General features: G+C 43.4%; 1 protein-coding gene across 1 annotated transcript in view; it reads left to right on the top strand.

Moving 5' to 3' along the window:
- Positions 1–10,742: 10,742 nt before the first annotated feature.
- RNF175 (ring finger protein 175) overlaps positions 10,743–13,268 on the top strand; it is a gene marked incomplete at both ends in the record, with an annotated part of 77,061 nt that continues 74,535 nt past the window's right edge. The window contains 1 exon segment of the mRNA XM_082837960.1: positions 10,743–10,793. Within this exon segment, the coding sequence (XP_082694086.1) occupies positions 10,743–10,793 (51 nt within the window).

The following is a 13,268-nucleotide window of genomic DNA, read 5'->3' on the forward strand; positions in this document are numbered from 1 at the left end:
AGATATTAAAATTTAAAAATAGCCATAATTAGACAACATGCCCAGCCCCGAAGTTTTGTTTATAACCATTTAGTTACTTGGAATAATTGAAATCCTTCAACCTCCCCCGCAAAAAAGGTGAAATCAACAACAACCAACCAAAGACATTAATATTCCATTTCTCTCATACTCTAAAATAATATAAATATGTGTTTTATTTCCATCCATGCACTATTCCAACTATTATATGATGTGCTAGGATTACTGCATTTATGGAATAAATTAGAAAAGCAACTATATCATCAACACTCATGTGCCACATATTTTCAGCAGTTATGTGGCTAAACACCAAAAGTTATGTTCCTTCGACACAAGGATAAAATAACAAGAAGAATGGAACAGACTCAAGCCTTAACCAGGCACGGCTTTCCTTCTCCCAATCTCATGTCAGCATCTCTAAGTGATGGCAAAAGTATGTCCCTGCCCTGGTGAACAATGCCACATCATAAAGAAAGTAGTATACACACATTCTGAACTGGATGGATTTATGTTCAGGGCACAGTTTAGGCCTCTTATTTTAAGTCCGTACCGATGTACAGAATTCTCAATGGTTCTGTAATGGGTAGATGGTGAAAGTCTGTGGCCACAGTGACAGCAGCTCCGTCCCCTTCCTGAAGGAAGTTCTGCAGGCTATGGGCTAAGGGAAAACATCCATCCTATATATACACTACCAAATGTAAAATAGATAGCTAGTGGGAAGCAGCCACATAGCACAGGGAGATCAGCTCCGTGCTTTGTGACCACCTAGAGGGGTGGGATAGGGAGGGTGGGAGGGAGACGCAAGAGGGAGGAGATATGGGGATATACGTATATGTATAGCTGATTCACTTTGTTATACAGCAGAAACTAACACACCATTTTAAAGCAATTATACTCCAATAAAGATGTTTAAAAAAGGAAAATGAAAACATCCGTCCTGGGAATGTGACCACACCACTAACTCCATTTGGCTCCAGGCCAGGCATCGTGCTAGATGCAGAGGTGGAATAATGATGAGAATGGGTTTCTGCTGTCCAAGCCTTTGCAGTTGGTGGCTGATAGAGACATCTGTGCCAGCACCTTGAACACAAAACAGTCTGGAATAGAGAGGCAAATGCAAAAAGCTGTGGCAGCACAGGATTGAGAGAGATGTGTGCCCACCTGGGATCTGGGAAAGCCTGGTGAGAGAACAAAGTTGTCCAGGCCCTTAGCTGAGGGGTGGGACTTGGGAAGATCCAAATGAGGACAGGAAAGGGCATTAGAAGCAGAGCGGATGGCCCAGAAGCCCTTATTTGTCCTTAACTGTAAGTAACGGTAAGAATAGTATACCTACCTCATAGGGTGGTTTTGAGGATTGAGTATATGTAAAGTACCTGGCACTGGTAGGCACTAGAAAAAGTCTTAGCTTTTATGGCAGGCAGGGAGCAAAGTAAGTAAGGCCAGAAAGGCACACTGGAAGGCTTTTTACTCCAGAAAATAATAACTGTGTCCTCTTGGCATTGCTTTTATAACTGATCTTGTTCCAAGCCCCCAAGTAGGACAAAAAGCTAAAGTCAAGAGAAAACAGGAATGTTAGTACTTCTCTTTCACGAGAATGTGACTTTTGTGGAATAAAGGTGCAACGTGATCTTGGCAATTAACCTGAGGTAGAGGAATTACGACGGCAAGTCCTTGGTCTTAACTAGAAATGACAAATACAACTTCCACAGCAGGACGGGGTTTCCCGGGGGCACCCCCATGAAGCAGGGGACCTCCCACCCCACCCAGGGATTAGGACACTAGTGGGGCAGTGTCGCAGCTCAGCATTCTTAGATGAAACAATTACCCTCTTCTAACTTATATGGCTTCATCTGCAAAATGGAGATGCTGATTCCTGTCACTGGGGGTCATTTTGAGGATTAAATTATGTTAGACACGTAGCCTGTTTAGCCCAGGGCATGGCATGCTGTAGGTGTTTGATAAGTATTAACTCTTTTGATAGGACAGGGGAGAGCCTGGCTCGCCTGGGACAGGATGTCTGGCTTCTAACTTAGTAAAGATGAGACTTCTTAGAGGAGGCACCAGGAAAGGGAAACAAGGAGAGGGGAGAGGGAGGAACCCCCATCAAGGATTTAAATGTGGTTTTTCCTCCTGCTGAGAGGGCCCCTGCACTCCATAAACCGAAATGACCCAGGTTGAACTTCCAGGCTTCAAAGTATAGTTGGCTTTTAAAAGGAGGTCTTCTTTTTCAAGATCAGTTATTCAGCAGAACTGGAAAGCTTGCCCTCAGAAGAGGCTTAGTCCTAAAACCTGCAGGGAAAACCATGAAGAGTGGGGATGTGCCATCTCTCTATAGGAAGCGGGAGCCCCATACATGCTATTGTTTGATCACTGCGACTCTGCTGCCACCTCGATTTTAAATTAACCAGAAACCTGAGAACCTGAAAGCTGAGCTCCAGTTAACATTATTTAAATGAACCAGCTGTTACATGAACTCTAAACCACATGTCATTTGGTAGTGGGGCTGCCCTGGGCCAAGAGACATCAGTACAGGGAGTTCCAAGCTCACAAGTGGATTGTGTTCCAAATGTGCGTTTGGAAGGCTGTGGTTTGAAAGGCAGAATACACTTTCTCAAAGCAGCGATGTTATAAATGGTGATTAGGGCCACACGCCAGCTCACAAAACTCCATGTAACCATAATATAGCTAAATACTGAACACTTTAGCCAAAAAAGTAGAAGTCAATAATGTTACAGTACTAATAATTAAAGGATGAGATAATAAAGTTGAGCATCTTTCATTTGTCTTGAGTACTACTGATTAAGCAAAAGCAGATTTAATTAAAGGAAGATGCAAAGGTCTGCCCCGTGAGGCTGAGGGGCCTGGGAACACTGCTACTGTAGTCCGGAGCCCAGGCAGTTGGCAATCAGACGAGCTTGCATGATTCCTGCCAGTGTCTACACCTGAAGACTAACCTATCCTCCGGAGGCGGATGAGGGGATGGGGCTTGAAGTGCTGGGATGGAAAGTCAGCCTAATCATCTCTATGCAGTCACTCCATCTTCCAAGGTAGAACCTGGCTTTGGGGTCGCTTTCCTTTAAGGGATGATTGCCCCCATCAATGACCCAGGCTGCCCCTGACCCCAAGAATCTCTGAACTTTTGGCGCCTCTTTTAATACTGATGTTTGAGACCAGGCAAGCAGTTGATTACTCACATTGCCTGGATGGCTTTGAACTTGACCCCCCTGCCCCATTTAGACTGAATCTGCCATTGCCAGCCCTTCACAGAGGAGAGGCCCCGCCAGGCTCCTAGATTCCCTCCCTCCAGCTCCCTACTCCACGTGACCGGCACTGCACCTGGCTGAAGACATCCTGAATCACCCATTTTAGCTGTAATGATGAGGATGAAATACAAATTTTATCTATCACTATGAAAAGGGTATGAGAAAGAGGAAAGGGGCACAGCGAAAAAGAAATTTACTTGAAAAAGATCATTTATAAAGCAATATAGTGGTCTTTTGCAAGATCAAACCATTAGGGGGCACCATCAGCCATCAGCAGTTTGGTTGTTCTCAGCAGAGAATGGGGAAAGTAATAGATGGTCAGAATGGATGGGAAGGTGGAAGGGACGCACTTTGCCTTCAGTAATTTAACATATACAAGGCATTTCCGTGAAGCATGCACTTTAGATTAACTCTTATATACATAAATGCAGTAATTAATGCTCTTTAAGTTACAAAAACATCTCATAACTATTTCTTCCAATTGGTTTACATCCCTTGACCATTTTCTAATGATTTAGATTTTTTGAAACAAATTATTTCTAACAGTTCTGTTTATTCTGAACACTGATCCTTTGACAGCAAGATAAATGCAAATATATTCTCTTGGTCCAACACTTGCTTCTTTTTATTTTTATTTTTTTATGTGTGTGTGTGTGTGTGTGTGTATACCACATCTTTTTTCTTTGAATTTTATTTTATTTTTTTTATAGAGCAGGTTCCTATTAATCATCAATTTTATGCACATCAGTGTGTACATGTTAATCCCAATTGCCCAATTCAGCACACCCCCATCCCCACCCCCCACAGCTTTTCCCGCTTGGTGGCCATACGTTTATTCTCTACACCTGTGCCTCAATTTCTGCCCTGCAAACCGGTTCATCTGTACCATTTTTCTAGGTTCCACATATATGCGTTAACACACAATATTTGTTTTGCTCTTTCTGACTTACTTCACTCTGTATGACAGTCTCTAGATCCATCCACGTCTCAACAAATGACTCAATTTTGTTCCTTTTTATGGCTGAGTAATATTCCATTGTATATATGTACCACATCTTCTTTATCCATTCGTCTCTTGATGGGCATTTAGGTTGCTTCCATGACCTAGCTATTGTGAATAGTGCTACAAGGAACACTGGGGTGCATGTGTCTTTTTGAATTATGGCTTTCTCTGGGAATATGCCCAGTAGTGGGATTGCTGGGTCATATGGTAATTCTATTTTTAGTTTTTAAAGGAACCTCCATACTGTTCTCCATAGTGGCTGTATCCATTTACATTCCCACCAACAGTGCAAGAGGGTTGCCTTTTCTCCACATCCTCTCCAGCATTTGTTGTGTGTAGATTTTCTGATGATGCCCATTCTAACCAGTGTGAGGTGATACCTCATTGTAGTTTTGATTTGCATTTCTCTAATAATTAGTGATGTTGAGCAGCTTTTCATGTGCTTCTTGGCCATCTGTATGTCTTCTTTGGAGAAATGTCTATTTAGATCTTCTGCCCATTTTTGGATTGGGTTGTTTGTTTCTTTAATATTGAGCTGCATGAGCTGTTTATGTATTTTGGAGATTAATCCTTTGTCCACTGATTAGTTTGCAAATATTTTCTCCCATTCTAAGGGTTGTCTTTTCGTCTTGTTTATGGTTTTCTTTGCTGTGCAAAAGCTTTGAGGTTTCATTAGGTCCCATTTGTTTATTTTTGTTTTTATTTCCATTACTCTAGGAGGTGGATCAAAAAAGATCTTGCTGTGGTTTATGTCAAAGAGTGTTCTTCCTATGTTTTCCTCTAAGAGTTTTATAGTGTCTGGTCTTACATTTAGGTCTCTAATCCATTCTGAGTTTATTTTTGTGTATGGTGTTAGGGAGTGTTCTAATTTCATTCTTTTACATGTAGTTGTCCAGTTTTCCCAGCACCACTTATTGAATAGACTGTCTTTTCTCCATTGTATATCTTTGCCTCCTTTGTAATAGATTAGTTGACCATAGGTGTGTGGGTTTATCTCTCGGCTTTCTATCTTGTTCCATTGATCTATGTTTCTGTTTTTGTGCCAGTACCATATTGTCTTGATTACTGTAGCTTTGTAGTGTAGTCTGAAGTCAGGGAGTCTGATTCCTCCAGCTCCGCTTTTTTGTCTCAAGACTGCTTTGGCTATTCGGGGTCTTCTGTGTCTCCATACAAATTTTAAGATGATTTGTTCTAGTTCTGTAAAAAATGCCATTGGTAACTTGATAGGGATTGCATTGAATCTGTAGATTGCTTTGGTAGTATAGTCATTTTCACAATATTGATTCTTCCAATCCAAGAACATGGTATATCTCTCCATCTGTTTGTATCATCTTTAATTTCTTTCATCACTGTCTTATAGTTTTCTGCATACAGGTCTTTTGTCTCCCTAGGTAGGTTTATTCCTAGATATTTTATTCTTTTTGTTGCAATGCTAAATGGGAGGGTTTCCATAATTTTTCTTTCAGATTTTTCATCATTAGTATATAGGAATGCAAGAGATTTCTGTGCATTAATTTTGTATCCTGCAACTTTACCAAATTCATTGATTAGCTCTAGTAGTTTTCTGGTGGCATCTTTAGGATTCTCTATGTATAGTATCATGTCATCTGCAAACAGTGACAGTTTTACTTCTTCTTTTCAAATTTGTATTCTTTTTATTTCTTTTTCTTCTCTGATTGCTGTGACTAGGACTTCCAAAACTATGTTGAATAATAGTGGTGTGAGTGGACATCCTTGTCTCACTCCTGATCCTAGAGGAAATGCTTTCAGTTTTTCACCATTGAGATTGATGTTTGCTGTCGGTTTGTCACATATGGCCTTTATTATGTTGAGGTAGGTTCCCTCTATGGACACTTTCTGGAGAGTTTTTATCATAAGTGGGTGTTGAATTCTGTCAAAAGATTTTTCTGCATCTATTGAGATGATCATATGGTTTTTATTCTTCAGTTTGTTAATATGGTGTATCACATTGATTGATTTGTGTATATTGAAGAATCTGTGCATCCCAGGGATAAATCCCACTTGATCATGGTGTATGATCCTTTTAATGTGTTGTTGAATTCTGTTTGCTAGTATTTTGTTGAGGATTTTTGCATCTATATTCATCAGTGATATTGGTCTGTAATTTTCTTTTTATGTAGTATCTTTGTCTGATTTTGGTATCGGGGTGATGATGGCCTCATAGAATGAGTTTGGGGATGTTCCTTCCTCTGCAATTTTTTGGAAGAGTTTGAGAAGGATGGGTGTGAGCTCTTCTCTAAATGTTTGATAGAATTCACCTGTGAAGCCATCTGGTCCTGAACTTTTGTTTGTTGGAAGATTTTTAATCACAGTTTCAATTTCATTACTTGTGATTGTTCTGTTCATATTTTTCTATTTCTTCCTGGTTCAGTCTTGGAAGGTTATACCTTTCTAAGAATTTGTCCATTTCTTCCAGGTTGTCCATTTTATTGGCATAGAGTTGCTTGTAGTAGTCTCTTAGGATGCTTTGTATTTCTGTGGTGTCTGTTTTAACTTCTCCTTTTCCATTTCTAATTTTATCGATTTGAGTCATTTCCCTCTTTTTCTTGATGAGTCTCACTAATGGGTTATCAATTTTGTTTATCTTCTCAAAGAACCAGCTTTTAGTTTTATTGATCTTTGCTATTGTTTTCTTTGTTTCTATTTCATTTATTTCTGCTCTGATCTTTATGATTTCTTTCCTTCTGCTAACTTTGGGTTTTGTTTGTTCATCTTTCTCTAGTTCCTTCAGGTGTAAGGTTAGATTGTTTATTTGAGATTTTTCTTGTTTTTTGAGGTAGGCTTGTATAGCTATAAACTTCCCTCTTAGAACTTCTTTTGCTGCATCCCATAGGTTTTGGATCATCGTGTTTTCATTGTCATTTGTCACTAGGTATTTTTGATTTCCTCTTTGATTTCTTCAGTGATCTCTTGGTTATTTAGTAACGTATTGTTTAGCCTCCATGTGTTTGTGTTTTCCACGTTTTTTTCCCTGTAATTCATTTCTAATCTCATAGCATTGTGGTCAGAAAAGGTGCTTGATATGATTTCAATTTTCTTAAATTTACTGAGGCTTGATTTGTTACTCAAGATGTGATCTATCCTGGAGAATGTTCCATGCACACTTCAGAAGAAAGTGTAATCTGCTGTTTTGGGATGGAATGTCCTATAAATATCAATTAAATCTATCTGGTTTACTGTGTCATTTAAGCTTCTGTTTCCTTATTTATTTTCATTTTGGATGATCTTTCCATTGGCATAAGTGAGGTGTTAAAGTCCCCCACTATTATTGTGTTACTGTAGATTTCCTCTTTTATAGCTGTTAACAGTTGCCTTATGTATTGAGGTGCTCCTATGTTGGGTGCATATATATTTGTAATTGTTATATCTTCTTCTTGGATTGATCCCCTGACCATTATGTAGTGTCCTTCTTTGCCTCTGTAACATTCTTTATTTTCAAGTCTGTTTTATCTGATATGAGTATTGCTACTCCAGCTTTCTTTTGATTTCCATTTGCATTGAATATCTTTTTCCATCTCCTCACTTTCAGTCTGAATGTGTCCCTAGATCTGAAGTGGGTCTTTGTAGACAGCATATATATGGGTCTTGCTTTGTATCCATTCAGTGAGCCTGTGTCTTTTGGTTGGAACATTTAATCCATTCACGTTTAAGGTAATTATCAATATGTATGTTTCTATTACCATTTTCTTAATTGTTCTGGGGTTTTTTTGTAGGTCGTTTTCTTCTCTTGTGTTTCCCACTTAGAGAAGTTCCTTTAGCATTTGTTGTAGAGCTGGTTTCGTGGTGCTGAATTATCTTAGCTTTTGCTTGTCTGTAAAGCTTTTGATTTCTCCATTGAATCTGAATGAGATCCTTGCTGGGTAGAGTAATCTTGGTTGTAGTTTCTTCCCTTTCATCACTTTAAGAATATCATGCCACTCCCTTCTGGCTTGTAGAGTTTCTGCTGAGAAATCAGCTGTTAACCATATGGGAATTCCCTTGTATATTTTTTGTCATTTTTCCCTTGCTGCTTTTAATAATTTTTCTTTGTCTTCATTTTTGCCAATTTGATTACTATGTGTCTCGGTGTGTTTCTCCTTGGGTTTATCCTGTATGGGACTGTACTTCCCAGACTTGGGTGGCTATTTCCTTACCTATGTTAGGGAAGTTTTCAACTATAATCTCTTCAAATATCTTCTCTGGTCCTTTCTCTCTCTCTTCTCCTTCTGGGACCCCTATAATGTGAATGTTGTTGCATTTAATGTTGTCCCAGAGGTCTCTTAGGCGGTCTTCATTTCTCATTTTTTTTGTGGTACAAGGGCCTCTCACTGTTGTGGCCTATCCCATTGCAGAGCACAGGCTCTGGACACACAGGCTCAGCAGCCATGGCTTATGGGCCCAGCTGCTCTGCGGTATGTGGGACCTTCCCAGACTGGGGCACGAACCCATGCCCCCTGTATTGGCAGGCTGACTCTCAACCACTGCGCCACCAGGGAAGCCCTGTCTTCATTTCTGTCCATTCTTTTTTCTTTATTCTGTTCTGCAGCAGTGAATTCCACCGTTCTGTCTTCCAGGTCACTTATCCATTCTTCTGCCTCAGTTATTCTTCTACTGATTCCTTCTAGTGTAGTTTTCATTTCAGTTATTGCATTGTTCATCTCTGTTTTTTTGTTCTTTAATTCTTCTAGGTCTTTGTTAAACAGTTCTTGCATCTTCTCGATCTTTGCCTCCATTCTTTTTCCGAGGTCCTGGATCATCTTCCTTATCATTATTTTGAATTCTTTTTCTGGAAGGTTGCCTATCTCCACTTCATTTAGTTGTTTTTCTGGGGTTTTATCTTGTTCCTTCATCTGGTACAGAGCCCTCTGCCTTTTCATCTTGTCTGTCTTTCTGTGAATGTGGTTTTTGTTCCACAGGCTGCAGGATTGTAGTTCTTCTTGCTTCTGCTGTCTCTCCTCTCAGCTTGCTTCTTTTTAATGGCAACTTTCCATTGTACAGAAATTTTACTTTTGTGTGTGTGTGTGTGGTATGTGGGACTCTCATTGTTGTGACCTCTCCCATTGCAGAGCACAGGCTCCGGATGCGCAGGCTCAGCGGCCATGGCTCATGGGCCCAGCCACTCCATGGCATGTGGGATCTTCCCAGACCAGGGCACGAACCCGTGTCCCCTGCATCGGCAGGCGGACTCCCAACAACTGCACCACCAGGGAAGCCCAAAAATTTTACATTTTAACGTAGACTAACTTATGAATCTTTTCCTTCATGGTTTGTTCTTCTTGGCTCTTGTTTAATATATCTTTACTATATTGATATGACAAAGATATTCTTTTAAAAGTTTTAAAGTTTTGCTTTTTAAACCATCTGTTTGTCTTGTTATGCTGTAACTTTTTTCACATGGATAAGCTAATTACTACCCAGTCCATCCTTTCCCTGCTGATTTGCCATTCTTCTCATAAAAATAGTTCCTGTCAATGCATGTGTCCATTTGGAGTCTTTCTGCTCTGTCCCATGGGTCTATTTCTCTCTTCCTGTACAATATACCATATTTTTCTATCTAGTCTTGATTCCACCTTGTTTTTCAAGCACCTTTATGACATTATCTCATTTCTTCTCTTACATCATTGCAATCACCTTGGGGCTCTAGACCAGGAGAGGATGGGGTCAGCAGACTGGGGCTAACATGCTGAAGAAATTACCACTAAACAACAGGACTAAAGTTCATCTTTTCCACATTGATGATGGAGTCAGCTGCCAACCATTCAATTTGGGAAACAAAGTTGCAAATTACATGGGCTGGACCCAGAAGACAAGACTTCAGGTGATGTCCCAGGGGAAGGCCCAGGTCCTGGAGGAGCACAGTGGTGAAGGGGCTCTGCATTCTCTCACAGTGGAGTTTCCCTCCTTTGCCATCTGTGGAGGGGCCGATGGGACTGTACCAGGGAGCTGTCCCACCTGACTGAGCCTGCAGATAACTGAGGAGGAAGGGGCAGGGGGCTGGGCAGGCAGCAAAGAGTCAGTCTCTGGGCATATGGACCATCACCTGAACTCTTGTCTTCTGATGAACACTTTTGAGGGAGAGAACTGAGGAGAAAATGACCTCACTCGTCCTTGCTCCTCTCTCATCTCCACTGCTCACTCTTAGACTCCCTACATCTTATCCTTTCTGTAGCCTGGTAACAGAGCCGCTGGGTCCAGCCCAGAGCACGAGAAGTGGGGTGGGGGGGGTGGGGGGCGCAGGACGTTTCACTAGTGAAGGCGGCTGATGGAATGGCTACACTGCAGAGGGCCCCGAGACCCAGAGAGTCTCCTCAGTGGTGATGGTGACCATCATGAGCGTCCCTGCTCTGCAGGAGGCTCCCTGTGCTGGTACCGGGACCGCACTGCCTGGGGCTGGGCATCTGGGCAGCCCCCGCCCGCAGACTCGGAGACCCTCGGCAGCAGCTGTGTGCACCGGAGATATGGCCACGTGGGCGACGCCGGGGCTGGAGGTGCCTCCCCAGCACGAGCAAGTACCGGGTGTGGGGTGCGGGTATAGGGGAACACCAGGCTGGGGTCCCAAGGCCCGCAAAGGGGCTGGGAGGCCCCACAGATAGGTCTCCAGGGTCCCTCGCCAGCACCCGGTATGGACTGGCTGGGGATGGAGGGAGGGATGACCTTCTGGAAAATGCTGTCTCTTCACCCCGCCCCACCCCACCCCAGGAGGCCGAGCTCCTCTCCATTTCCCTCTCTGCCTCTTTCCTTTTCTTCTCCCCTTCCTTCTCCCCTTCCCCTCTTTTCCTCTCTCCTCCTTCCCTCCATGTCTCCCCACCCACTCTGTCTCTTCCAGCATGAGCCTTCTGCTCAGCCCTATCCATCCATTCCCTGCCCTCCATGCTGGCTGCACCCCTCTCTCCTCCTTGCTCCCTGGCGGAACCGGGTGAAGGCCGAAGGCACTGGAGGAGGACAGCTGAGGAATAATGGATGTACATCAGGCTCAGCTCTATGGTTCTCACTCTGGAGCAAGTGTCAGAGCCACTTGGAGGGCTGGTTGAAAAGTAGATGTAGATCAATTGCTGGGCTCTGCCCCCAGGATCTCCAAGCCTCACCTCTGGGGTAGGGCCTGACCATTTGTAATCTATCCAGTTCTCAGAGGGTGCTACTGCTTGAGCTTTGAGAATCACTGGGCTAGCACGTTCTTCCTCCTGCTGGTGGTGATTTCAAACCCAATCGTTCATTTATTTTTCATTCATAGGACAATTCTTAGGTCATGACCAGGTACTGGGAACTGGGGTAGGGAGGGGGGGAAGAATACGATTAGAGGTGGGCCTTTCCTCTCGGAGCTCACATCCTGGAAGGAAAGTAGAACTAGGAAACAAATAACTCATTGAGGGTAGGAAGAAATCACTGAACCAAAAACAGGTTCAAGTGAAGCTTTGTAGGATTTCTAAGAAGCAAGGGATTGCTCCTGGCAGGGGGGATGGGCAAGGCTGGTGGGGGGCATGGCATTTGAGCTGGGCCTCAGAGGATGGGTGAGATCTGACTTTGTGACCATGAGGGGAATGGAAATTCTAAACGGAGGGAACAGCAGTACCAAATTGCTTGGAGGTGAAGAACATTGTTGGGGAATGGAGACCCTGGGGAAAGGGGAGAGGGAGCAGTACTCACTGTGACCCTGGTAGAAATCCAGGGTTCATGAAGGCTTGTAGTGAAAGATAAGGGAGAGAGCTAGGCTGCTGCAGGCCTCATGTCCCGCACTATGCATTTGGGAGTTTGTCTCCAAAATGGAGAAGCTCTAAAGAAACCCCATGGCTTCCTTGCTGGTTCCAAACCCGGATCATCCAGAGAGAGTTATGGATGAAGACCTCTGCACACCAGGAGGGCCAGAAGACTGGCAAGGGTCACTTTTGCTGCTGCTGTTTGCTCTCCCTTAAGGCTGACATCACTGTCTTGCCATCGCCCTCAGGAGGCATGGTCCCTCTGTTAACTGGGAGGGACCCACAGCTTTCCCCTTAGCCCCAAAGGCAGAGCTGTGTGGTCCAGGGACCAGAAGCCAAGGTGTCACCTGAGAGTTATTTAGAAGTGAGAGTCTGAGTCCCCACCCCAGAAGTACTGAATTAAAATCTGCATTTTAACCAGACCCCTGGATGACTGCACATCAAAGTTTGAGAAGTGCTGGTTTAAACCAGACTTTACAAGAGCTGGGGAAAACAAAAGAAAAATAGATAGGGTTACTGAGCACCCAGTAAAAATTTACTAACCCCCCTATATATTATATCACCCTCTCACTCTGAACCTCACCCTGTTTTATTTTCCTTCATCGCCATTGCCACCTGAAGTAGTCTATTTGTGTATTTGTTTCTCTAAGAGCCTCCGACACCTCCCAAGGTCCAAGAGAGCAGGCACTTCATCTGCTTTACTAGCTACTAGGTTTCCAGCACTGAAAAAAGTCTGGCAAATGGAAGGACGTCAAGAAATATTCACTGAAAGAGTGAATGAGTGGACGAATGAGCAAACAACCCCATGACCTGGGACACAGTCTGCGCAGCTCCCAGCCAACCTCTGTGTGGCAGAGGTCCGCCCCATTCCCCACCATCCACCTGCCCCCAGCTCAGCGGCACCCCTGGGGTCTGCTGAGTCAGCTAGCCTCGTGTGCTTTTGAGATGCCTCAAAGTTGGAGTGCAAGAGAGCAGAGAGTGTGGATTCATGTGTTCCCTCCTCTGCTTGACTGAGGTCTGCTTTGCAGGATCCATCGTCCCCCGAGAAGACCCACCTCTGCCCCAAAACTGCTCTCTGCCTCACAGCCCTCCCCTCCCCTCTATGCACAGGAATTTTGTCCTCCTCCCGTAACATGAATTCCTTGTCGCTGGACGCAGCGCTCCAAACCTAACACCCTTTCCTCCAGCTCACACGTGCCCTGGGAACATCAGTAGTTTGAGTTCACTGTTCTGCCTTTGCCACTCGTTTTAGCAAGATTCCTCTATCAGATGGATTGTCATGAGGGAAGA

The sequence above is a fragment of the Leucopleurus acutus genome (assembly GCF_964270905.1).
Source record: "Leucopleurus acutus genome assembly, chromosome: 4".
Lineage (NCBI taxonomy): Eukaryota > Metazoa > Chordata > Mammalia > Artiodactyla > Delphinidae > Leucopleurus > Leucopleurus acutus.